Source organism: Amblyomma maculatum, chromosome 10, assembly GCF_055883805.1.
Source record: "Amblyomma maculatum isolate TAMU_Amacu chromosome 10, ASM5588380v1, whole genome shotgun sequence".
NCBI lineage: Eukaryota > Metazoa > Arthropoda > Arachnida > Ixodida > Ixodidae > Amblyomma > Amblyomma maculatum.
In genome coordinates, this window is record NC_139353.1 from 163,012,064 (window position 1) to 163,039,884 (window position 27,821).

A 27,821-nucleotide genomic window follows, 5' to 3' on the forward strand; every position below is an offset into this window, starting at 1 on the left:
TGTAGTAACCTTATTAAAACATAAGTAATGCACGCTGGTTTTAAATTCTATGCTTAACTAAATTGGTGTCTGAATTTATGTAACAAAATTCGCATGATGACTATATTGCAGGCAGAGCGGGTGTATACCTCAATCAGTGGCTGACAAGTCTGGAGTTGGCGAACCCGATGCCGAAGCAGGCGCTCAAGAATCAACCACACCTGAAGGGACCAGTGAGCTGCTGCCTATTCAAGAGCCTGGTAGCTCTGATCCTGTAACAACACCTTCGCCACAAGCTGAGTTGGAGCTACCACCACTTTCATCGGAGCCCACGCAACAAGCCTGCTCTGTACCTCCTTCGCTTCCTGCTGTGGTACTTCTTCCAGAACAGCCACCAGCAAATGGTTTTAAGCCAGCTCCATTGTGCAAAGCACGTTGCACACAAACTAGGTTATCAATTACAAGAATTGCTAAGCTTTTTCGGCAGGTTGCAACTCTATCGAGAAAATGTGGAAGGCTTGCAAAAAAAAATGTGAGGATGCTAGAGGAGGTTTCCTTGCTGAAAAAAGAGAAGAAAAGAACAGAGGCAATGTTGAAGAAAACGAACTTTGTAGTCTTTCAGGTATGGTATCCATTATCACATTGATTATACCTAGCGTTTGTCATGAAACTCGATCTTAACAAATTTTGAACACTTTCAGGAGAAAGTGGAACAAAGTGACGAAAAAGCCCTATTTATACAAGAACAGCTGGCTTTTTTGAGTGTGGCAAAGGGCCGCTGGCGTGAGGAGACCATACGCAACTGTGTGCTTTGGCATGCTAAATCGCCATCCTGCTACCAACTCCTCAGAGAGACCGGTGTGCTGAAGCTGCCTTGCAGATCAACGTTGAAGCGGTATATAGGCGCGTGCACAGGAGAAGTTGTGTCATCTCTTATAAAACAGCGGCTTCATATGGAAGCAAGACAGCACTCTAAAGAGGTAAAAGATCTGTACTAGTGCCTGAAAGGGTTAGCTAAGTTTATGTGTTAATCTCTGCAGGCACGGTGTGGTTCACTGGTTATGGATGAAATGTCGCTGAAGCAAGCCACCACGTATCACAAGCTGTCAGATGCTGTTCACGGCCTGGTTGACTTGGGAGGCGTGGAAGCAGACTTTGGCCTGCAAGATGAATTGGCGACGCACCTTCTTTGTTTTGTGTTTGTTGGGCTGGCCACTCATTACAGGTATATAAAACTATCAGCTGTGTTCTTAGGTTGGTAGGTAATTGATCTGAGGGTTTTAACACCTTGAAGGAACTAAACGGTAGCAAATTTCTGGCAACTGCTTTTTTTTTTTTGCAGGCTACCAGTCAGGTATTATTTTACCAAGGCCTTAACTGGTGAGCAGCTTGAAATTCTTGCTCTCAGAGTAATGGCAGCAGTAGAAGATGCAGGATTTCAAGTGGTACGACTCGTTGCAGACAACCATCAAGCCAATTGCAAATTTTTTTCAAGTTTGTCAAATGGCCCTATCCGACCTGTCATCACGTGAGTGTGGTCATTTAACGTTCCATGTAATGCATGTGTTACTGTTAATATTTGTGGACTACATCCTGTGTTGTACTTGAGTTCCGGTAGATGTGTATAAAAAAAGCATTAATTGCATCTTGAAGATTAACTGCTGTTTTTTAAACATCTCTTGTAGGCACCCTCTTGATTCAAGTCGGCAGTTATATCTGTCATTTGACTTCTGCCATATCTTGAAGAACATCAGGTCGCAGTTTCTGGATACAAAGAGGATCTTCACAAACAAAGGAAAACTGATCCTTCCAGATTATTTAAGGTTGCACAAAACTCTTGTTTTTGAACATTTGTTGCAATTTGCTAACACTTTACTTTTTTGTAGGTCACTGTATGAGATACAAGAACGGCAAGGTGCTTTCAGGCTGGTACGATGCCTGACAAGAAAACATCTGTGGCCCAGCAATTTTGAGAAAATGAATGTCAGTAGAGCCGTTGACATTTTCTCACCGCAGGTAAAGTGTGCATTGATCACTTTTTTTTGTTCTTGTGAACATTATATAGCTCCACCCTTAATAAATGGTTGCCACACTCTTATGGACCTTGTGCAAGATATAAATCACTTGTGCCACTTAAATATATGCAATGGTAGCTTGAGATTAAGCCTTGGGTCAAAGTCATTATAGATGCTTACAGTATTTTTTTTTCTTTGAGGTCACATCGGTCCTCAGGTTCCTTCAGTAGCATGGGCATCGCCTTGGTGCTCCTGGATTCGATAAATGCCTGCCCACTGTAGAATTTATGGAGACTGTGTACAAATGGTTTGCTCTCCACAATGTCAAGAGTACCATGTTCCACATAGTGAGCAGGGATGCCTGGAGGATGCCATTCTACAGTGCAGAGGATGAGAGGTATGCAGCGGTTGGTAAAGTGCTCAATAATTTTTAGAAGTCTTATCTGGCACGTGAAGCCCATGTGGAAAGCAGTAAAAAGTGATTCTCGTTTATCATTTTGAAACTATTTTCTTTGTTTTGTAAATATATATTGCAATGAAAGCTCTGTTGCAGTTTCCATGAGGCGTAGTCATGCATTTATTTTTAACTTTGCAGGCTTTCAAGGCTGGAGTCCGAGTGCTTGCAGTATTTCGCATCATGGAAGGAGGGCACCAGCCACAAGCTTGAATTCCTTACGGCAGAGACTTATGAGGCATTGACTGTGACAACAATGTCTACTGTTCTGTGCACAAAGCATCTGTTGCAGTCAGGCTTCCATTTTGTTCTTACGGGGAAATTTTCAAGTGATGATGTGGAGTCGTCGTTCTCTACAATCAGGCAGCTGAATGGAAGCAACGACCAAACGGATGCATACACAGCTTTGTCAGCTCTGCAAAAAATCCTAGTCACGGGAATCATTCATTCCTCAGCTAGTGGCAACGTTGGAGGTGTGGTGGGCTCCCTAGGAGCAGCATCGAACCTGCCTCTCGAAACTGAGCGCAAGGCCGTCCCAAGAAAGGACATCAGAAAGCTTCTGCTTCCTCACCTGGCTGCATTGGAGCGCTACCCAAATATGCAGTGTATTCTAATTAGTGTAAATCAGAAATCACTTTCAAGGATCTGCACATCTGTAAATGAAAACATGAGTTGTTCGAGCTCCGAAAGTGCACAATATGCTATCAGCGGTCTTTGTTGGAAAGCAATTCCCATGTTTTCTTTAATTCACCCTGGCTTGTGCCCAATTGCAAGGGCTCTGTAGGCTCAATTCAGTCTTCAAAATGTGTAATTGTGGTGAATGTGTTGCCACAGTACTAAAATATTTCAAAGTTGTCATTGAATTTTCTTACTCACTCTGTCTCTCATTTTTCAGTCCCTCCACAACAGAGCCTCAAGTCAAGCACATTGGCGCTGATTGCTGGCTTTCTTGTAAGAGCTATACAAGATAATATTGAGTGCACTGGGTGCATTGACAAGCTGCGAGCGCCTTCATCAGTTTCGACGACAACTGCCCTGATAGCCGGCATCGATAGAGGAGGGCTCTCCTACCCTACAATTGCTTTTGTGGGTTTCATTACCATCCTAGAGAACGCAGCTTCTAGGGTAGCTTCAGAGCTCGCGAAAGGACAGCAGCCACTAAAACGGTTCACAGCTGTCGTGCTACCATCAGCTGCAAAGAACCCAATATTTCAATGCTGCATGGATGACAGTACGGCCCACAGAATGAGGCTTGTGAAGCTCATATGCCAAAAGTTTATGAGGCCATTTCTCACCAACTTCACTGGCCAGCTGACTGAGCGGAATGCGAAAAGAAAAATGTTGAACAAAAAGCCTTGCTCGCAAAAAGTACTCAAAGTATAGCGCCCATTTTTTTTGTGATGACGCAATAAAACACCACTGGCGCTTTTTTTCAACACATGCTTTCGGAATCATTTGTTATAACTGCATGACTCGGATCTCAGCTCACTGAGAATGTTTTTTTTTTTCCACAAATATTGCATGCATTAAAGTTGACAATCTCGCTCTTTCAAAAGGCTCATCACTACAGTTTGTGTTCACAAGCTTCTTACGCGTATGATGAGAAACGGAAGGGGGACACGCCGAGCATGCATATTCGGCGAAGTTTTAATTGCACTGAACGTGCATGAAGGGAGACTGGCAGTCTGCTCCAACTGGGCTACTATCGCACACAAACTAAAGAAACGCAACCGCGTCCGTCGAGAGGACGACGGCTGCTTGGGGGATGTCCCCGGAGCTTTTACCCCCGACACTTCCACTCTCATTTCACTGGCCCACGCCTTTATCTTGCCGCAGCTAACGCTCGTGAGAATGGTTCCCCAAATTCTTCCGCGGAACTCCGCGACGCTCGCTTGCAGGCACAGCCGAAGCGCGTGAAACGCTGCTCTGAGGGTGAGTTTTGGCGGCACCTACCGGCTGTTTCGGTCCCTACTCAACGGTCACGTGGTATTTCTTCGGCCGCGCGCTCCCGTAGAGAGTGGCGCGATGCGCAGGTCGCCCATTATACAGTAGGTCGTGGTTTCTTCATCCCTCACATGACCTAGACTTAACTTAGACTTCATAGCCATCGCTAGCGGTTCAAAACCGAAAAAGGGTGCGGCCGTATCATCATCGCCATCACTGACTGAATGGCGCCGACTACAACAACAGCGCGATAGCTCTCGAGGTATAAAAACAAAAGATTCATTGAGATTTCTGGCAGGGTTTCAAGGTAGTAAGCCTCGTGGAAAAAATATGGGCATTCACACTCTACGATTTTATTAACCACCAAGGCTGTGGATGTCCTGCAGTTCATCCAGTCGCTAATTGGTTTCGTGCACGCAAAAAGCACTGCCGCCACAGTACGGACTACTGGAAGCCATGCTCACAGCGATTGTCAAGCTTCAGCTGCCGCTCAAGCAAGCGTGAATTTTCTATTCCTTTTTAGTATTCTTAAGTTATTTATGGCTACTGATATAGCCTGTAATAAAGTGTTTAGTGCTCTTTACAATGATTAGTGTTGTTCAACCAAATTCACTCATCCCTAGTAAGTAGGCAAATCTACATGCATGCGTGGAATGTTTTTTTTCCTTTGTTTCCCTTTTTTTTTCAACAAGTACAGATGTAACGACAATCTGTTATAACGATCGAATTTTCCGGTTTTTTTAATATCGTTATAAGTGGACTGCACTGTACAAGCTAAATTCAGTTCTGCCCTACTCAGCTGGGCCCCTCTGCACGGTGGCTAAAGCACTGACTTGAGAAAACAGCCGGTACCTGAGCGAAGAGCTCCCTGCAGAAGAGCACATTCTGCGCGGCCTCCAGACGCTGTTGCCAGTGGGTCTCGGGGCTCGAGAAGGCGTTCTGCGGCAGGTTGATGCTCAGCTGCCCACTCGCTATCGTCTCCATGTCTGAAAAACACATCAAACAGCGTCTCACTCTTACCCATCACCATGCATCCCGGGCCGGCACCTTACCCAGTGCCCAACAGTAAACTTTCACACTTAACGAACATGCATATAAATCCATGCTCATATTCCGTAAGATCCTCTAACTTTGCAATGGCTCAAGAAAACAGGGAGACGCTATGATGTGAGCAGAGTTTTTCTCTGCTCCACCAAACTTTGCCGAAAGTGTGAAGCCATCATGAAAAGACCTCATGTGATACTGTCATGGGCTGGTGACAATCCCGAAAGCAGCAAACAAAGAGAGTAGCATTTCACTGAAAGAACTCTATTGGGCTGACCTGCACTCGCAAAGAACTAAGCAATTTGGCGGCAGCGGTAACAGCAAGCGTGCTCGTCGGTCGTTGAACAATGAAGGGTCGTTGCATTCGTCAGCCCTCCATTTAAAGTGGGCGAAGAACCATCTCAATAACTAGCCAAAGAAACTTGGGAACGTCTCGAACGATACAGAAACTACTTTGCAGCGATCACTCGAGAAAAGCCTCGGCACATCACGCGGTACAAGGTAAGTGGTAAACCTGCGTCTCATGACAACGAGCATGATTAAACAGCGGGTGCAGAATCGATGGCTGCGCTAATATGACAGTTATAAGGCCGCATGCTGGCGGCTTTTGAAAAAGAACAAATAAAGATTGCAATGATTCACGGCAATGTTGCCTGTCACAAAAATTACAGAACTCCAAAAGCCTGCGACCATGCATATAATAAGTCAAATTAGCCACAGCCTGGACATATTCCGCATGGACCTGAGGATTCTGTGAACAATGCTCGCTCTAGAAATCTAGCAGGCCTCTCACAGGATTGTTGTTCCACTCACAATGTATAATTGGTTTGCGAGTTAAACGAAGAATTTCACAGCGCTAAACCAGCTGACGCATGTGTCTGCACTCTATCAGTAATACGAACAAAAAATGAAACTAGCTTCCTTGAAGGAATGTAATTGTGTCTCGTCTTGCCTGTCTATCACCCGAGATTAAAGGGGTGATGATATTCACACCCAATATATTGCAGTTTTGTAGTCTGGCAGATAATTATTTATGTTTGAAATTTGAATGCCCTAGACACATTCTTTATTTCGAAATAAGTGGCTGAACTTTAGGCCACGAAGCTCCTCCCATTGACAGCGATCGCCACGTTGAAAACCTTGGTGACGTCATACACTGACACCACCGCATCTGCTGCTGTGCCGGCTCCGATAAGCTGCTAATACACTACCATGTTCGCGTTTGCTCAAAGATCAGCATGACCCCAATGACGGTACTCCTGATCTTTCTGAAAACAGAACACAGGCTGTAGTGAAGCACAATTTAGTTCTTGCCCACACATGCACCTCTAAAGCGACCGTCGCCATCGTCCGGATGGCAGTGCTGTAGCCACTGCCACAAACACTGCAGTGCCGGCCATGCCGTCCAAAAGCCTTCACTCCAGCGATACAGCAGATCCCTTGCACCTGTGTCAGAAAAGCATGCTAAAATTTGTTTTCCTCGTAATAAATTTAGGCCCTGGAAAAGGGAATTGAAAAATAAAAAAACTTTTTGAGAAATGTTGACCCATACGATGGTAGTCTTTGCTTACAGCCGCATAGCAGCTTCCACCAGTGCGGTGCCGTGTTCTTGTACGTAAGCTCAGCTGCTAAGGAGTCGCCAAAAATTATAATTTCCTTCACTATAAAACAATGGGTTGAGAAGAAGTTTCATAGTCGAGTGACCATTTTACTAAAACATCTCGCTGATCAATTAAAAAGTGCCATCTGCTGTGGCTTCGATGCTAAGCACTGTAGGTCTAGCGAGGATTAGGGGGAAGCACACAGCCAGAGCGCCGTCAGCCATGCTCGTGGGTGGTACCATTGCCGTTAGCTTGCGGCATTATCTGCGGTAAGCCTCATGAGCTTATCGTCTACTTTCATAATGTGGCTGGGGCCAGATTTGGACCTGACAATGAGGAGCGCAAACGATGCTGCTAAGACGGGACGGGGTTCTGGGTGCCTCGATGTAGTGCGCCGTACTTTATACACTACACTGCTGCGCTGTCAGGTGATACACAAAAATTGTACAAAAGCCCCACCCAGCGGCACTCTATGCACATTTTACGTGTTGCTTTTGAGGCGTCTTTCAGTTTACAATGTGTAGTGTGGTTGGCTTGGTCGCATGGCACAATTGAAGCTCATGTGTACTCTCTGCTTTAATTTCCGTGAATTGCCATCAAGTGTTGCCATTCTATGCATGATAGGCAAGCATATTGGTTGCTACATGGCAGGCTTTAAACTGAAAGTAGTAGAGTTGGCATTCAAACACAGCAGCCGTGAGGCGGGCAGAAAATTAACGTGCACGAGAAGTGTGTCCGAAGATGGTACAACCAAGAGGATGCGTTAAAGAACACCAGGTACAAAAGGCTTGCTTTTTGAGGCAAGCAGTGCAAGTATCCCAAGCTGGAAAAGCTGTTCCGCTATGCAATGAAAGCGCGGAACAATGCCGCGCTGACAACGGACGTGCTGCGTGTGAAGACACAAGCCTTGGCGGGTGCGAGAAGCATACCGCATGAGGACTTCAAAGCGAGTGTCGACTGGCTGCAAAGATTTCTAAAGAGGAAGGACCTATCTTTTTGGCGAAGGACCACGCTGTGCCAGTGGCTTCCCCCCCAACTACTCCGACAAGGTGCTGAGCTTTCAAAAGTATGTCATCTGTCTGCGCCATGAGCACAACTATATATTGTCTCCAATAGCGAACACCGACCAGACCCCCATGTGATTCTACTGCCCTAAGAATTGCAAAGTTGAAATGAAAGGGAAGAGTGTTTGTGCGGACAACCGGTGTGGAGCACCAATGGTGCACCATTATGTTGTGCATCACCGCGGATGGGCGGTAACTGCCCCCTTATGTCATCTTGAAAAGGGAAAGGATTCCTAACGATGCTTTCCCCAAGAGAGTTGTAGTTTGAGCCAAGGAAAGGGGCTGGATTGATGATGAAATTGCACTCGATTGGATAAAAAGCGTTTGGCATATTCACCCACGCGCGATGTTGGCCAAACGATCGCTCCTCGTCTTGGAAAGCTTCCACGTTCACTTGACGGATACGGTTAAAAAACACCTGCGCAGAATCCGCACTGACACGGCCATTATTTCAGACGGCCTCACTGGCATGCTGCAACCCTTGGACGTCAGCATCAATCGGCCTTTTAAGGTTGAATTCCAAAGGCATTACTCAGAATGGATGCCAAGCAGCAATCACAAGATGCCGACCGGGTGACTCAAGAGGGCACCGCTCGCGACTGTGCTTGGCTGGATTTTGTGCCTACAGAAATTGTACTCCATAGTTTCAAGCTGACCGGGATTTCAAACAGTTTAGATGGGACTGATGACGACGACTTGCAAAGTGAACGTGTCTCAGAGCACAGCACCAGTTTGGAGTCTGAAGACTCCGCGAGTAACGATTGAATGGTAATGAATGCCGTGCATTTACTCATTGGTCTTTACTTAAAATTGGCCCTCGAATCTGAGAAAAAAAAGTTCGGCCCTTAAACGCGTTTATACGATAATTCTAGTTCTTTTCAAAAACCACAAGCTTATAAATGGTAAAAAGAATATCCCCTGGTATAACTGCTACATGTGTCTGTTCCCTGTGAACCACCTTGGTTCCCATAAAAACTGTGAGTGGCATGCATGGAAGTAAGTCATACCCTTCTGGATGGTGACCTGGATGTAGGAAATGCCCTCCAGCTCTGAGGGGAGGGTCACCTGCAGGGAGCTGCCACCCCCGCGGGGCTCACTGCTCTTGGACACCTCAAATGTGCCACTCTGCCAGAATCGGGAGCCCGCTGCACAGAGAAAAGGACCAAGGTCAATCACAGAATTCTCAGCCCCCACCCCTACAGGTGAAGGTGACCTTCCAGGCCAAGGGAAAATCGAGGGGAAGATGTGCTACACAGTATGAGAAAGAATTAAACAAGAGTACAGGGCATAACTCATGTCGCATCTCCTTTTCTTGTCCTGTTTTGCATGTGATTTTCAGCTGTGCTAAACCAAAACAAACAAACAAACAAACAAACAAACCTGCCCAACTTTGTGCTTTGATGAAGGGTTGAGAAAGAACCTCAGTCCCCCTGTCAAAACATTGGCTTGTGAACTGAGGCTCAGTCCCCTTGTCAAAACACTGCCTTGCAGACTGAGGCTCCCATCAACTCTTGTTCAGTTCTTCCTCAGCCTTTATACAGGCACAGGTGGCCAGCTGAAATAGTGAGGGCAAACAAACCGGGTCCACTCACCACTGCGGTAGGACAGGTCCCCCAGGATGGTGGTGCCCACCTTGCGCAGTCGCCAGTTCTGGCGCATGTGCAGCAGCTCAGCATGGAAGTCGGGGGCCAGCCGCTGCGGCGGGGGCAGTCCTCCCGCCCCACGGGGGCTATTCCCACACGACGGGTCGGCTGCCCCTCGCAGGCACTCAGCCCCCGTCAGGAGGACACCTGCAGCTGCTGCCAGGGCCTGCACAACAACATGATGCACCCACCGTTTGTACACTACAGCTAGGCTATGTATTTTCTGGTTTCAACCATAAAACACCACTTTTTGTTATATTCATGCTAGCCTAGAACCCATTATTGGTAAAAAATTTCCCATTTCCTACCCTTCAGAGTAAGAAAGCAGGTTAGGGGAGATGCTCCAGGCTCTGATGCCCCGGCCGCCGAAACGCACCCACTAGCATCTTCATTTCTGTTGGAATGGAGACCATTTGCGAAAATCTTCGGCTTTTCGCCAAGGCCTGTTGATTTGTCTCCTAGCAGCCAACGGGATAAATTTTATGAAGATGGATTACAGTGCGATTCCCACGGCTTCCAATCGAGCAGCGACAACTATCGGAAAATTGGACGAATTTTAAGAAAATGAATGACAGCGAAATAAAATTTTCTACTTCTCCATGATTCTGTAGAGCAATGTATTTGCACTGCATTTTTTTAAATGTGAAAAGAGATAGTCTGAATCCATTTTTCTGTTCTTTCTTTCTTCCTCTCTTTTCTGCACTGCTCTACTACACATTTTCTTGAACGTGCAAAAAGTTTAAGGGGACACTTAGGCTCCTCTTTTACGGGCAGAATATGATAACATGTTGGGGTTTCTCAGAATCCCTCACCAAGCTATTCGAGAATTTGAGATGTCAATATTCTGTATGAGAACGGAAGGTTGCCCAAGGCTGAGGAGAATCTTGTGCCAGCTGCCCACTGGTAACGCTAACACTGACGGTGATGCCACTCGCACCAGGGGCCAGATCCAGCGACGGTTCCGCTCAGGAGCTGGTTCCTTTCACCGCTCCTAATTGGTTGCTCTGTCACGCCCGGCGTGACCCCCAAAACTTCCGGAGGAGGCTCCGCGTTTTCCGCCTACATCCCGGGGCGGGGCCACCGCTCCGAAAGGAACCGTTTTGCCGGCCGGCGCAGGAACCGCGACGAGTTGGTCCGCTTCGAGAGGGAACCGCTCTGGGCTCGCTGTGGCGCCTCATGGCCGTAGTCGAGCGACGGCGCGCGCCGCGCAGCTGCTTGAGTACGGCCGTGATATGTTTTTTTTTTTTTTTTTTTTGGCAGCACTTTGTGGTTTTAGTAAACTGACGCAGTAAAAAAAAAAAAAATTACAAACTACGCCTTCTACATGTCTGAGGAGATTTTGCGGCAACACTGGCTAAGGCTGTGTGCCGATCGCGAAGCGAAGTGGGGACGAAGGGGTATGCCGGGCTGCCGTCAGAAGCGAAGGTGCTCTACGCGCTTCGATCACTACTTTGCGATCGGGAGCTCTCGGTCAACAGCAGTGCAACCATTTGAATCCGGCAGTCGTAGAGACAAGTAATTCGTGTCCGTAAGTGTGTGGGCTGGGTTTTTGCCCCCTTCTACATCAGTGGAAGGGGAGCAGACGATGGCTGACTGGATCGAGTGCCGTCGGATTCCATGCGTCATCGGCTGCGTCCTACATTGACAGCTATTCACGGAAAGTTTGCGCATACTCACGACACTTGAGCGGCCGATAAGGCTACGGACGCTGCCTCGCTACATAGGCAGGCGCGGACGCGCCGGCGCGGTGCCGGTATCAAGCAGCTCGTTCGTACTCGCAACGGCAGTAGCAACTCCTCCGTCATAGAGCTAGCGTGATTCGGACTGCATACTACGGGCATTGCAGACATCGTTCTTAGGATACTAGCCATTATGTGCGAAAGACAGAACTTACAAAAACTTCACAGCGAGCAAGGAAGCAGACGACGCCTCGCGCGCGCGACACCATTTAGCCACGCAAAAGGTACTCATGAGTCAAGAAAATTGCTTGGCAGTAGTTAACAGAAAGTTTCTAAGAACATTTCAATCTATTATTCACTAGTTTACATTACTATGTACTTATTAGATTTATTTCCTGCTTAACACCACTTTGGTAGAAGTATTTGGTACCAGAAAAAGCCACATGCTCGTGGTGGACACGCCTACGATCTGGCGCCATCGCTGATTGGCCGCTGTCTTTCCCGTCCTTGCCGTGAGGTGGCGCCCGCCGTCTTGCTGACATCAAATTGACGTCATCTTGAATGAGAACGATTCCCGAAAAGAACATCCGCTGGATAGAGCCCCAGGAATCGGCATGTAAGAACTATGCTCTAAAATTATGCACAACTTACCATGGCAAATACTGTGCAAAGAAAGCACTAACTTAGAAATACTTGCTGGGGGGCTAGGTGGTGCATACTTACTTGAAGGGATGTAGTGCTGAAACAGACAGTGCACAGACAAGCCCGGCTTGTAACCGCTTATTCACAGTAGATGAGTGTGAATATAAGATAAAACAACTGAGATGGAGAGGGTTGGATTGTAATAATGAAAAGGCCTTTTTAGATAAAATGCAGCGAGACATGTAAGTGGCTAGATACTATATTGTAATCAGCTTACCTATCTCTCACAGGCATGTTTTGTTCCTCCTCTCCATTTTGATCCTTCAAGTAAACACTAACTCAGAAGGTCCCAGTACACAGCCTCGAGCAGCTGTCAACTGGAACCACAGCTGCAGTACCCACCTTTTTCTTGGCAACCAGCACAGCTATGGGCCGGTGCTCGGGGGGCTCCTGGGAGACTGGGTCCAGCACCAGGTAGTGCTTCTGCCGCGCTATGCTCAGCACATCGCACAGCACGCTCACCTCTGTCAGGGCCTGCCTGCACCCCACACAACAACAATCCAACTGCTAATAATGCTGCCTTCCTTGGGACAGCCTCTCAACAAACATTACAAGCAGGATGTGCGCACGCAGTAGTGGCCATGTCTGACAAAACTACTCCGCTTACCGTATTAAATCAATTCTGATGCCCCTTCGATTCTTCAACCATTTTTCAAGGTGAGGAGAAATAAAACTGCAAAGCCATCAACTGCACCATGCACCACATTTTCGTGCTTCAGTAAAGAAAGGAATATACTCCTCATTTAGAACACTGAACCTTCACTGCAATTGCTCTAATTTCATGATGAGGCAAACTGTGCCACCATGTTACCTGCCTTTTTGTCTGATGCCTTCGATGCAAAGCATATGCACCAGTTCACTGCCCTTCTCACTCATGATCCACATTTTTCAGGGCACCAGCTTTTCTTACCCAAACCCTCGGTGTCTGCAAACAGGTTCGGTAAGTGGCAATCAGGTGTAACCAAGCATACTCCTACCAGTAATTCCACTCAGTTCCTTGCTCCACCCAGTTTTCACATTTGAACATCAGAGCTTTACTCCTGGCACAGTTTAACTTGCCAAGGAAAAAAAAAAAAGCAGACATTAGTAGGGACAAAAGGAAGAGAAGACAAAGGGAGAAATCAACTTATGGAATCATCTTTGCACTAAGTTCAGATTCAATTCAAGAACAGACCAGTATATTGCTGCTCAAGGCAACCTTGCCACAATCAGCATCGGCTTATCATTCTGAAGTCTCGATCAATAAAATTGCCTCTGCTGGTGTCGCATTGCATACGGCTAACCATGCACGCGCCATGTGACTCAACTGCAACATCATTGAACGATAGGAAAATGAAATGAATTGAGTGACATTTTTTTTCCAGATTCGTCCTTATGCTTTTGAGTTGCACATGGTTATACACTTATTCATCGAAATATGCAACTCAGGTTATGAATTATATGCTATTTCACTTCCTAGGAAGCTAGGCTCCCGAATGGGGTAAAGCGGCGCCATTGCGGAGTGCAGCGACCACCAGTGTTCGGAATGAAATGATAGCCTGGCAGATTGGTGCTATGCATGTAAACATGTATAGTACTTTGTTCTTGTAACGTCTTTGCAAGGGACGATTTTTCAATATGGCTGTGATGTTTGCAATTTGCAATGGCATGTTGGAAATAAGCAAGAAGAGCACTTTACAAGCAACAATAAAAAAAGGTCCGGTTCCAGTTTTTGGTTCGGTTCCAATTCCAGTTTGACACCCTAGATGGCATTTTGTAATAGTAATCGGTTACTTATGTTCTGCAATGCTACAAGACTGACTACAAGGCCCTTTTTTCATCGTAGATTGCACCATTGTGGACTGGATGGAGTCAGGACCACATTTTTTCTAACTACAATTTTGAATTTTGCAACATTAAACTGGACTTCATGCTCTCAAGTGAAACACCTGCCCATCACCCTGGGAGTCTCGCAGGGACTGCCTGTGTCCACCAGCACTCTAGCGGCACGTCTGCAGGAGACGCCACATGCGCCAGCCCAGAATAAACCTCCTCTCAGAAAGGGGAAGATTAACAGCATTAACAAACAGACACAAATAGGCACACAGGACGGGCACTGACTCCAACATCTTTTTTGAAACCACACCACATACAAACTACTTCTTCAACAAAAACTCTTCCACACCGTCAGCAACATATGCTTAGCAGTTTAGGCCTTCCCTATCTTACCAAAATTCAAAAGACCACCTGCTTTCACTACTGAATAGCGATACAGATGAGTCACTGATACATTCCGAACCTAGCCTTTTAATATAAGCGGCTTCTAGCAACTCACGGGCAAGAGTGTCCCTGCTCCTGCCTAAAATTTTAATTTCTGTGAACTTGGGTTCACAATTTGCCTTGAGATCGCACGATTGGAAATGGACAGGTAGATTTAAATTCGGACTATTTAACAGAGAACACTTATGGCGGTGCATTTGACGTATGGCTTGAAGTGCTTTTTAGTTCAGCCTTGTTTTCTATTGACATCGCCCGTAACCCGTCCGCACATGCAAGCCAATATTTTGGGGGCGAGGATCATCCTGACACCGTGTTCGCTAGCAACCTTTTTAATATTATGTGCCACCCTATGTATATAAGGGGCAACAATAGGTCTGGATCCGACCTCCCCGTAATGGTGCCTTTTATGCAAACGTTTGTGTCCCTTCATACTCTCTATCAAGGACTCCATCACGGCCGCCGCTAGGTGTTCAGGATAGCCTGCTGATTGAAGCTTCTTCAGCTGGTTATCGAAGCTCTCCATCATGTGACAGCAGGATCTCTGCAAAGCACACTTTAGCGCTTGCATCGTGATTGCTTGCTTAATTACCTTAGTGAGCGCAGAATCATAAGGAAGTAAACACTTACAAACTCTGGAATGATACCGCCAGCGGACACCATTTTGTGTGAACTTAAGATTTAGGTCTAAAAACTGCAAGCAGTCATGTTCCAGTATTTCCGACGTGAACTTTAAGCCCTGCCCGCAATTGTGAAAAATCTAGTATTTGTCACACGGTTTTCTTATAAAACCCGTAGTTCTCTCTCTTCAAAATGACTAAAAAGTCATCGACATATCTAAAAACCCTGAGAAATATCCCAGAGTCAACGGTAACAGCATACCTATTACCTATTACCTATATATATATATACAGTAGAATCTCGATAAACGGAAATCGGTTAAACGGAACTACCGCTTAAACGGAACAAACGCCTCGCGATTGGTTGGTTTTGTATTAAGCCAATGTAAAAAAAATCTCGTTAATCGGAACTCAAATTTTGCGACCACCACGTTAACGGAACCGAAAAACTCGAAACCGCAACTAGTTGGACAAGCGCAGTGCCATCGCGGTACGCATCAATGCTCCCCTCCTTCTCCTCCCCGCGTCACCACTCCGGTTTCCGTCTCTGGCGGTTTCCGGTTTGCTCGTACACTGCCCTCCGCATCGCTCGCTCGCGTTCACGGCGGTTGTGTTCAGTTAGGCCTAAGCCCTAGAGCCCTAGAGCTTTTGTTCGGTCCGATGGCAGCGCAAAAACGACCGCACAATGCACTTGCGTTGGAAAGGAAGATGGAGATCATCAACGACTTCGAGTGGTGGCTTCACGAAAACGGCGCTAGCGACGAAGTACGCCGTCCCCAAAAGCAGCCTAACAAGAATTCTTCAGGAATTCTTCAGGAATCCTTTTTCACTAGCCAATAAGTGGTAATTGCCACTCTTTTGACATTTTTTTTTTAAATTTCAGTACTAGTACTACTGGAACAAAAATTCACTGCTTATTTTTCTCTAATAAAGTTTGTTCTCATAGTGTACCGTTCTCCTTATTACCTAGATTTCGCAAATTGAGATCCGCTGAGACTGCCAACTGCGCGCGCGCGCGCCAGCCGCGTAGGGTTCACGCGGAAGCGGATTGCGCAATGCTGAACTTATTCTCTCTTTAAACGAAACTCCTGATAAACGGAACATATTTTCCCGGTCCCTTGAGGTTCCGTTTATCGAGATTCTACTGTATATATATATGAGGAGGTAGGGGCACATGAAAGAAAACGATTAGTCATTTCTAACGTTTCGGCCGGGACCCGGCTTTTGTCAAGGTATGCGAAAAGCAGCCTATGCTTGCTGCTTAAATACATGAGCTATCGAAGAACACGTGACCAACTAGTTATCCATCTGTAATGATAATATAGCAATATGCACATACAATCACAGATAATGCACCATATGGAGAGGTTGCACCATTTCGTAATGAAGCGTGTGGCGCTCATGCAGTGCATTTTCGGCATGATACGCAGGTACACAGAACATTCCTTGACGAAGGCCAGGTCCCGGCCGAAATGCCGGAAATAAATAACTGTTTTTGTTTGTGCAACCCTACCTCTTCTTATACATATTTCTGGATACGGGAAGCCTTTTATGAAACATTATACAGTCGAACCCGGATATATCGAACTGGAAGGGGATCGCGAAATAGTTCGATATATCGATAATTCGATATACAGAAATCGGCTTGTGACTGCACTTACGATGCGAAAAAACGATACCGTATTTGTCGCGTAATCAACCCACTAGCATAATGAACCCACCCTCTTGAAAAAAAATAATAAATATCGTTAAGGCCAGCTCGCTCACATGCAAGCGATTGAGCGATCTCAGCGACGAGCGGCAGCGGCAGAGCGAAAAATTTCCAACTTGTTGGACCTGCGTCTCTCTCGCTGCTCGAGCCACCCCGGCAGCTCAAAACAAGGTTTACGTGTTGCCGCGACAGAAATCGCGAGCGTTTTCGCTTGCATGTCAATGGCGCGTGCCAGTCTGTTTCGGTCGTCAGATCCACAGCTCATTTTTTGGCAGCGTGCCAAGATGCTGCGCAGTGATAACGTCAGAGCATGTTTATCTTTCGATAGCTCCTGCAGTGGCGGGGAGTGAACTTGGCAGAGTTCCCGGGATGGCTTGATAGCACAAGCCTGGTTCGATTTATCACGCCGCTTTTGGGGCGGGCGTAGTCCACTGCCACAAACTCATTGCAAAGCGCGATAGCTGCAAATGCTGTTTGAAGCGAAAAATGCTAAAAGCCGGTGTCATAATCGCAGCTGACCGAGTGCTTTCGTTGATTCATACATGCAAGAATAAATGACTCCCGCAAAAAGAAAAAAAAAAAAAAGAAAAAACCTGCCGCTTCTTAACGTCCGCCCGCAGCCGCCATATGTTATGCTACGCTGCGCGTACAGCACAATAAGAATGGACGACGCTCGCCAAAAAAAAAAAAAGAACAAAAACAAAAAAGATCTGCCACTTCTTAATGTCCGCAGGTGCCATAGCCAAGTCAGCGGCCGCGCACAGAGGGTTAGCAACACACGCTGGAGAAAGGGTTCGATGTTCTGTCTGAAAACAGGCTGAGCTGGCTTGGCGCATGCATAGCACGTGCTAGTGCGAAAGAAGACCGGTAGAGAGGAAGGAGAGATAGCTAGGCAAAAGAATGGGCACACCCTTGCGCTTTGCTCTATCGCGTTTTTCCCCTCTCGTTCCCACCGGTTCACTCTGGTTCATTCACGCACATAGCTTGCAAACGTCACGTGCTGGCATGCGGGAAACGATAGCCACAGATGCGCGGCGCTGCCCTAACCAGCCGTCGCCTAACTGTCCCTTCTCGTTCTTTCCATGCATGGCTTGAAAACGTCAGGCGGCAAACGGCCGAGGGTGATGCGATCGTCTTTGGAGAAGGCACACTTTCCAGTGCGTGGTGCGGAGTTCGATATATCGAACGACCGGTAAAATTGAATTCGATATATGGTGCGGCTTTCCTATACTTTTATATGGGATTTTCAAAGGAATACTCCGTGAGTTCGATATAACCAAAATTCGATATATCGGAGTTCTACTGTATATATATATTATTTATAGTTACAACCTGCATGGCAGTGTCATTGACAGAAGAGACCTCTGAAATATGCACTGCACTACAAGAGCCTTATGAACAATGTTTGCCTAATTTTCTCATGCCTACAAATTACACTCGCAAGAACTTCCTTGCATGTATCCCAACTAGCTAATGATGCACATGATGCTACAAACATGCCTTGTAATGAATGACTGAAATAAAATCAATCAGTCAGTCAGTCAATCACCAATGACTTCCCAGAGAGAAGGAGCCAACTGGTCTGGCAAAAGAGTGAGGCACCCACCTCAGCTTGCTGCGCACTGAGTCCCAGGGCCAGAGTGAGGGCTGGAAGGCGGCCTTCTCTGTAGTGCTCGGCTGCTCCTCCTCCTGGCCAAAGTCGATCTTCTGAGCCAACTTGGTGAGGTTCTCCGACATGCTGCATGGCCTGCACCACCAGCAACGGCACAGACTGCACCCACTCGCCCAAAATACTGCTGCTGCCTACCCCGCGCAAATGAACAGCCAGCCATTTGCTTCCCCCTCCACAGACTGCAGCGAAACTGAACGCTACTTACATGGCCTAACTGTTACTATGCTAAATGCATACCACAACCTACCTGCTTCTCTGAGTTAAATCATCCATTTATTCCGGCTGAAATTTCGCATAGGCATGGGAAAATGATGTCTCCTTGCCAGATGTGCTTCTGTAAAACCCTAAACAATAGGCTGAAATTTCATGCAGAGATGGCAAAGGACAGAACATTTCTATTAATATACCATGTTCGGATTGTGTACTTGCCTGATTCATCCAGAATGAATTTGAAATCTGCATTGTCTGCAGCATCAGCGACCCCAAAAAAAGCACTTTTTGCGTAGCTCATACTGGTGATGACATCTGGGGCTTATCCGAGGAAAGAGTAAACTTTATTACTCCAACAGGCGAGAAGCAAGCTTGTTAACTTTGCAGCAATTTGTTCAAGCAACATTTTTTTGTCCTGACTATAGCACAGCAGTCCAGAAAATATCTTCGGATAAGGCATTCATTCATCTCTTGCACCGCCTTCCCAAACTCAATGCAGCTTCAAGGTAAAACAATATTTCCACGGAAAGGCACCAGCTGTCACCGCCAGCATGGCTATGCAGTAGACAACATGAATCTCTAATTAATTCTGATTGAATCAGGCAACTGCATAATCTAAATGTGGTATAAAAGGTGATAAATTTCCATTTTACAATCACAGTTGGAATAAACATACTCACTGCTGTTCCTTCCCGAGACTGTTGAACATTACCTTAGTTGTCTGCATATTGATTTTCAAGCCTACCTTTTTACTTTTCCAGTCTAGGTCATCAATCATTCTTTGCAATTCATCCCCTGAGTTACTTAGCAAGGCAATGTCATCAGCAAATCATAGATTACTGAAGTATTCTCCACCTACTCTTATCCCTAACTGCTCCTATTCCAAGCCAAGTCTCTGAATACTTCTTCTAAGCAAGCCGTGAACAGTACTGCGGAGATCGCATCTCTTTACCTAAACAGTACTGCGGAGATCACATCTCTTTACCTAACACCTTTCTTAATTGGAATTTTATTACTTTCTTTATGTAGAACTATAGTTGCAGCGCAGCCACTATGGATATGTTCTAGCACTTCACATATGGTTCACCTACGCTCTGATTTTGCAATGCCTTGCATGAGCGCCAAGGTTTCGACCGAATCAAATACTTTCTCGCAGTCAATAAATGCTAGGTATGGGCCTGGTTACATTCAGAGCACTTTTCTATCACCTGGTTTATAGTGTAATATGATCGATGGTACAGTACCCTTTCTGAAATCGCCCCGCCGGGGTGGCGCAGTGGTTACGGCGCTCGACTACTGTTCCCAAGGACGCGGGATCGAATCCCGGCCTCGGCGGCCGCTTTTCAATGGAGGCGAAAAGCAAGGCGCCCGTGTGCTGTGCGATGTCAGTGCACGTTAAAGAACCCCAGGTGGTCGAAATTTCCGGAGTCCTCCACTACGGCGTCTCTCATAGCCTGAGTCGCTTTGGGACGTTAAACCCCACAAACCAAATCAAACCTTTCCGAAATCCTGCTTGATCCTTTGGTTGATAGAAGTCTAAGGTTGTCCTGACCCTATTAGCGATTACCTTGGTAAATAACTTGTACGTAACTGATAGTAAGCTTTTTGGTCTGTAATTTTGTAAGTCCTTAACGTCCCCTTTCTTATGAATTAAGATAATGTTTGTTTGTGGGGTTCAACGTCCCAAAGAACTCAGGCTATGAGAGACACTGCAGAGATAAGATAATAAGATAATAAAGATAATGTTAGCATTCTTGCATGATTCCGGTACTTTAGATGTCATCAGGCATTGCGTATACAAGGTGGCCAGTTTTTCTAGCATGATATCCCCTCCGTCCTTCAACAAATCTGTAGTTGCCTGATCCTCCCCAGCTGCTTTCCCATTTTTCATAACTTCTGAGGCTTTCTTAACCTCGTCCTTCGTTACTGGCTGATTTTCTGATTGCTCTTCGCTACTGCCAATCTCAAGTTTGCCCTGACTACTGTAGAGGTCCATATAGAACTCCTCGCCTACCTTGATTATCTTGCCCATTTAGTAATGAAATTGCCCACCTTGTCCCTCAATGCATACATCTGATTTCTGCCTATGCCTAATGTCCTCTTTACTGCTTTCAGGCTAAGACCGTTCTATAGAGCATGCTCAATTTTCCCCATGTTATACTTCCTTATGTCGGCTTGTTGGTTAGCTTTGACATCTTTGCGAGTTCTATCATTTCTGTTGGGTTAGAGGCTTTCATGCTTTGGCGTTTCTTAATCTAATATTTCGTCTCTTTCGGTAATTTACCAGTACCCTCTCTAACTATACTACCGCCTACTTCTGCTGCACACTCCATAACAATATCACTGAAAAAAATGTTCATTGCTTCTAGGCTAAGGTCGACTTCCTCGGTTAACACATGAATACCTATTCTTCAGGGCGAACCTCAATTCTTCTGCTTTTAACCTTACCGCTAATTCATTGATGGACCTCTTCCTCACTAATCAGTTCTGTTCCCTCTTCAAACCAAGATTAATTAAAGAGATCACCATCTTGTGGTCACTGCATCACACATTTCAGATTACCTCTACATCCTGCATAATGCCAGGGTTAGAACATAGTATGAAGTCAATTTCCTTCTTAGTTTCTCAATTAGGGCTTTTTTATGTCCACTTCCCGTTCTTCCACTAGCAGAAGAAGGTATATATGATTTGTAAGTTATTGCCCTGGAGCCGCCGGTTACCCACCGGTTTTTAAATGGGTACAAGCTTTCCTCCAGCCTGGTGCTCGGCTCTTCTGGGGTGAAATGCTTGGGAAAAGGGGTCACGGCCCAAATAGTTGCGCCGATGTGGCAGTGATTCGTTCCGCCATCGGACAACAATAAGTCCGCCTTGCGCGGCAACAGCCCATTATGTGGCCCTTTTCTTTTTTTTAGGACTGCTGCAGCTGAGGCTCTAAGGGAGCACTTCAGGTGAGGGTCAAAGGGAGTACCTTTGCAAGACAAACAGAACCACCTTTGCAGGCTGCGAGGTTCGAAACTGGGTTTGGGCCCACTGCGGAGGAGGGGCGCGCAGTGGGGTTTACGGAGCTTCTCCCAAACGCACACCCCTGGAAAAGCCGAGCGCCAGGCCGGGGGACGCTTGTACCCATTTTGGTTAGCCTTGTACCCAAGGCTAACCATTTGTACCAATGGTTAGCCTTGACCGCCTAGTAAAGAGCAGAGACATTAGTCTGCCAACCAAGATCCGTATAACTCGTGCTATGGCCTTTCCAGTTGTGATGTATGGATGCGAGAGTTGGACGGTGAAAAAGGCTGACCGCCGAAGAACTGACGCGTTTGAATTGTGGTGCTGGCGAAGACTCTTGAGAGTTCCTTGGACTGCCAGAAGATCAAATCAGTCGATATTGTCGACCATAAACCCTGACTGCTCATTGGAGGGTCAAATTCTAAAGTTAAAGCTCAGCTACTTTGGTCATCTGATGAGAAGAGAGGAGTCGCTGGAGAAAGATTTGATGTTGGGAAAGGTTGAGGGTTGCCGGAGAAGGGGTAGGCAGCGAACGCGATGGTTAGATGGCATCCTCGAGGCACTGCAGATGAAGTTATGTGATGATAGGAAGATAGTAAGAGACCGGAAAGCGTGGCGTGACATGGTCCATAGTGTCACGAAGGGTCGGACACGACTGAACGCCTGAACTGAACTGAAGTTATTGCCTTGTTCGGCGAAGTCAAGTGATAACTCTGCCCTGCTATTCCTTGACCCAATGCAATAGTTGCCCACTGCCTGGTCTCCAGTCTGCTCTTTGTCTACCATGGCATTGAAGTCGCCCATCAGTACAGTATGTTGTGTTTTTACTTTCCCCATTGCCGATTTCACATCTTCAGAGAAGCTTTCGAATGCCTGGCCATCGTGACTACATGTAGGTGCGTATTCCTGTACAACAAAAGTTAATTGAAAGAGTAATTTTAGGAACATGGAAAAGGCCTTCGCCCTGCAGTGGGTATAGTCAAGCTGATGAAGATGATTCCTGTACAACCTTCAGCTTATACTGCTTATTAAGCTTAATTACAATACCTGCCACCCTCTCATTAATGCTATGGAAATTCATCTCTGTTGCCAGTCATATGCTTATTTACAAGGAACCCTACCCCTAGTTCTCGCCTCTCCGATAAACCTCGATAACACAGTACATGCCCGTCCTTCAGTACATTATATGCCTCATTCGGCTTCCTAACCTCACTAAGTCCTATCATATCCCATTGCATACCCTTTAGTTCCTCTAACAGCACTGCTAAACTAGCCTCACAAACTAGGGTTCTAGCATTAGACGTTGCCAGGGTTAATTTCCAATGGTGGCCTGGCTGGAGCCACAAATTCTTAGCACCCTCTGCTGCGTCACAGCTCGCAGAAGCGTTAATTAGTGCAAAGGCATCAATTCCGAGACTACCCCCTGAGAAAACTCCTGTCTCGTTTGTGGCACAGGCGAATAGCAACTGCACAACAGGTGTACAGCAATGTGTTGTCAAGGCAACGGCAAGTCTTGCAGTACTGCGCTGTAGTGATGCAGCCAGTCAATAAAAGAAGAAATTTAACTTGTAGCTGAAGAGTGTCTCATTTGAGCCGACTATATTCGGTGGTAGATCGCCAATGCCTGTCCAACACCAATACTAAAACTTTAACCAAAATTCCCAGCGTTTTTCTCTACAGATTTTGAATCTCTGCACTGTATATTTTTACATTTTTGCAACAATCTTTTAGGCCTTTCCTTGAGAGTTAAGTTACCAGACTCTGCCGCAGCACAAAGGTCCTGCACCAGCTGCTACACTTGCCTTCTCCTGGAACTCATTCCGCCTTCACGTGTCCATTCCTTCTTCATGATGCCCTAACCCTCCCCTTGCTGTCTCCTAAAGTGCAACTCTGGTGCTTTTTGCCCCTCCTGGAATTTTACTGAAACTTCCATGATACATTTACCTCAGTTTCCCAGTCCTTTGTAACAAATTTTGCAGCGGTTCAAAGTTTTGTTGCTGCACAAACAAATTAATATTTCAAATTTCAAGGCCTCAACTGGGAAGATTTCTACGGGCAACTTTGGATATGTGATGTCACTGGGTGCACTACAGTCTGTATTCACTCTGCATTTGCTGTAGGATCAAAATCATAGCTTGCTTTTGGCTATTTCAGACAAAAAGCCAGTAAACGTGCTCAAAAAAATGTAATGTGATTCTGAAGCTAAAATGTCCCGAAAACCTCCAGAGTTTCCCTTCAACGTTACAGCTGTCATCTCCCTTTCCCCAGCCCTGTCCTCAACTTGTGTTGAAGATGTTCCTCCAACACAGATGCAGCTGAATGGACGACACTCACTGGACGTAGACCTCCTGCCCATCGTAGGTGATCTCCTGCACCTGGTACTCCTGGCAGGCCTCCACGCACACGTTGACAGCCATCCCCCCACCGGCACTGTTCGCCATGGCTGCTGCACCTGCAAACATCAGTTCTCTGCTAAGCCTCATACACTGAGAAAGTAGCAAAAACCACTGCTGCAAATAGACAGTCTAGGTGAAGTCGAGAGTTGGATGAAAACTCGTCTGGTAGGTGACAAGTGTACCGAAGCTTGAAAATGGAAGCGCAGCCAAATAAGAAAACAAACAAAAGCAAGACACTTAGTCTCTCGTAAGGCAGACTTGTTCACACAGAAATGAAGTAAGCAGGGAAGGGAGATTAAACACCTGAAATCATTAGTCATTGCAACTGCTAGTCACACCTCAACTGCAACACTGGAAATCTCAATGCTGTTTATATACATGCTTCCTGCACCCCATTTTCAAGAATTCCAAGAATCCTTCCCTTATTACTTCATTTCTATGTAAACAAGGCTCCCACATGGGAGCTGGAAAGGCGTGTTTCCTTTTTTTTTTAATTTGGCATTTGACTATGACATGTCAGACCCCCACATGAACTGCTCACACTCTCACTGAAAGAATATTTTTTGTGCTACGCATATTTCTTAGGTGAAATATTATTTATGTCTAGAAAAAAGAATTTAAGTAGCTAGATTTTTGTGTATACTGAAGCAAGGTGTTTTGAAATCATTTTTCTCTTAGACACCTCAGAAATCACTTGTTTTTTCATGGTCACAAAGAGTCAAACTGAAAGGCAGCATTTGTCTTCTGTGGGCCTTCCGATTCCACAGATTTGCTTCAGGGCTACCTTTAACACCTTTGCTACATCCCCGACAGTGTTTTTACACACAAACACCTCCAGGGCCTGGTGGTGCTCTTAATTTTTCCTGCACACGGAAGACTTTTTTTCTTCTGTTTTCCATGTTTTCAACCCTAAAAGCAGTTTCAACAGTTTTCTGCATTTCATCACCTCTCACTGAATAGCCACTAACAAATAAAGTTTGTCCATCCAGTTTCCTTTCCACAGATACCATCCTGTCAATTGTTTCACCTGGATGTTGGTCTACAGGATTTCTGTTTTTTGTCCCTTATTACTGTACGGTGCCAATTATAAGTCGACCTTGTATACTAAAGTAGGTTGGTGCAAGGTGTGAGTAATACTGCATATTCATTACATATTCCACAACAGTCGTCAGGCATGGCATGAAAGTGGGCTGCTTCTTCTAAAAAACAAGAATTTATCTAAAGATACACTCAATATTTTTTTCATACAACTGAAAAGCTTTGTAAATGAAGAGTGGGCATTCTACGTAGAACCGGCAACGCCGTGCCACACATCCAGTCCAATCCCAAACCACGCGACCAGTCACACATTCTCATAAGCATCTTCACACATTCAGCATTGTGCATTTCGTTTCATTGGCGTGGTATCGTTGACCGTCAGTGCAGTCAGTGACTGTCGATGACCAACTGAGTGAAGAAAGCAGTAGCAGATGCTGGATGCGACTTGATCATTATTAGGGGCAGGCCGCCATCTATCCTTCAGCCACTAGACGTGGTGCTGAACAAAGCATTACAAAACTGCATCAGCACTTTCTAAAGACTGGGCGGCTGAAACGCACTTCTTTAAACGAAGTGGCGAAATCCTGGAAAGGACTGCCAACCAACATGGTCTCCGGGGATGTTTCCACGAGTGACCTCTTGACACCGCTCGCAACATCCAGCAGCTGTAGTGGGACTGCATCCTCCCAGTGAGCGACGACCAATTAGGAGGCGATTCATGTACAAATAAACATCTCCTTGAATGGCTCAGACTTTTGAAAAGTTATTGGAGAACTAAGTTAGTGCCAAACTAGTGTCAATGTTTTCTTGCTCAGGACATTTTTTAAGTTATACGGTCAACTTATAATTGGCAGTATAAAGAAGTTCAATTATTTGGCCAAGTGCAGCTTAGGTACAACCAGGGTTAAGTACAACATCGCCAAATAAACAAAGGAAGTCCCCAACACAACGGCAAGTCCTCCAGTCACGGGCAAGGCAGAAGAAAAGGACGGAATTATCCCTACAGGAAATGTGAAAAAGATGGCTGTCCTACACCTGGAATAAAAACAAGAAAGGGCTTTTATAGTAGCTATGGTAGTGGAAGCCTAAGTGACTTGCACTAGCCACACAGATGCCATTTCACTGTTCTCAGCTTTGTCAGCCTGTGTGCCACAAGCTGTTCTGTTCATACAAAATGCAGTATGTTTTTGACGGAAGTTCGAAGAAGAGATTGTCCAACAGGATTGGCCAGAGGAAAGAAGCCAACAGGACATACAATTGATGTTCACTGAAAGGAATATTTTTCATTTATTTTTTTTTGTCTGTTTCAATGTGCCTGCCAAAGCGGCATGGCAGCCTGCAAAGAGTGTGCACGTGGTAAAATGTGTGCGACAGATACAGAAGTGAAATGACGCAGGCGGACATAGCTTGCAATTATGTGACAATAGAAATTTTACAGTAACCAGTTGCGGCTCACAGCACCAATGAGCAAGTGCGCATATCGTTATCGCCACAGAAAAACTTTGCATTTTAATTGCCATCAATTGGATAACACATGCCAGCACTCGTACTGGTCCAAAACATCCTGTGAATTAACATCAGTTGTAAGCCTCCTCTGCTCTTTTCTGGTACTGTAGGATAGATTTCTTCCTGTAAATGCCATACAGGATATGACCAAGGAAGATTAAATTTATCCTCGGGCACGCTGCCAGCGGCCACCTCTCGAGGAGAAATTCGCTTCATTAAAACTTCCCACTGGGTGAGTTGGTAGTTCATCTTGACGTTTTATGTTTCTCGTCCCTGTCTTTAACTGCGCTACGAAATCCCCACATCAAGGACCTCGCTGTCTGAAATGAGGGCGAAGGAAATGAGCGCGATCCTCCGTTGTTGTCTTCAACGAAGGAAAACGTGGGAATATATGGCGAAGAAAGGCGGTGCAGCTTGGATCGTACGGCCCTTGAACTGCACTTGCGCCTTATGCTGCCTTGGTCACTTTCAGCGTGCGCATCCTTGCATTCGCGCAGACAATTTATGCGCATGCGACGAAGAGATGGCGAACACTGCAGGTCATTTGGTTCTTGAGTGAACTGCCAGTACATTTCGGGGCAAACGGAGGACACTGCACAAGCTAACGGCCCCGCGATGCAGACGCACAGTGTGCCGGCATTTGCAACAACTCGAACTCAACTCACCTGATCCGAAACAGAGGCCGCCAACACAAACGCTGACGGGTTAAGATGTCAACACACTGCCGAACCACTTTGTTCCATCGGTTCTCTCTTTGCAAACAACACCATCGAAACCATCACCGTCAGCAGCGCGGCAGAGGCCCAATGGTTCGGAGCGCGCCCGATCGCCTGCCGGCCTGTGTGCCACCGGAGCCCTTCGAAGCACCCTATTTCGACGGGGAGTTGGATCACTGTAGCCACTGTATCACTACTATTCGTGCGCACTACGTGAAGCCGTTGCCGAACACATAGAGCTAATGCGGAACAGGGAAATTTTTTTCTGGAGGTTGAGGCGTTGAGGTTGGTTCGTGCACACCACAAGGAATATATACACCACGTGACCCTCTTGCTGATGTTTGTTTTTGTTTTTTTTTTGTATTATTTTTTAGGTGGTTGGATGGATAGATAAGGCTGAACCCTTTGAATCGGGCAGCGGCTTCACAGGCCGCCTAGCCCTAGCCGTGAATCAACGTTGCCGTGAATACTAATATAATTTGTACCTATTCTTTCTTTCATTTCAGCCACCAATCAGCTAACCTTCGTTTGATTATTTCTACCTTGCAATACCTAAACCCCAATCAAT

General features: G+C 46.1%; 1 protein-coding gene across 1 annotated transcript in view; it reads right to left on the reverse strand.

Annotated features, from left to right (window-relative positions):
- The window catches only part of MED17 (mediator complex subunit 17), an 81,126-nt gene extending 53,544 nt beyond the window's left edge, over positions 1-27,582 (reverse strand). Inside the window, exons 1-7 of the mRNA XM_084580602.1 lie at positions 27,203-27,582; positions 23,932-24,049; positions 18,319-18,459; positions 12,468-12,603; positions 9,694-9,910; positions 9,109-9,246; positions 5,245-5,378 (exon numbers count right to left, since the gene is read on the reverse strand). Of these exons, the coding sequence (XP_084436728.1) occupies positions 5,245-5,378; positions 9,109-9,246; positions 9,694-9,910; positions 12,468-12,603; positions 18,319-18,459; positions 23,932-24,038 (873 nt within the window). The 5' untranslated portion in view covers positions 24,039-24,049; positions 27,203-27,582. The remainder of the gene's footprint in view (positions 1-5,244; positions 5,379-9,108; positions 9,247-9,693; positions 9,911-12,467; positions 12,604-18,318; positions 18,460-23,931; positions 24,050-27,202) is intronic.
- Positions 27,583-27,821: the final 239 nt, after the last annotated feature.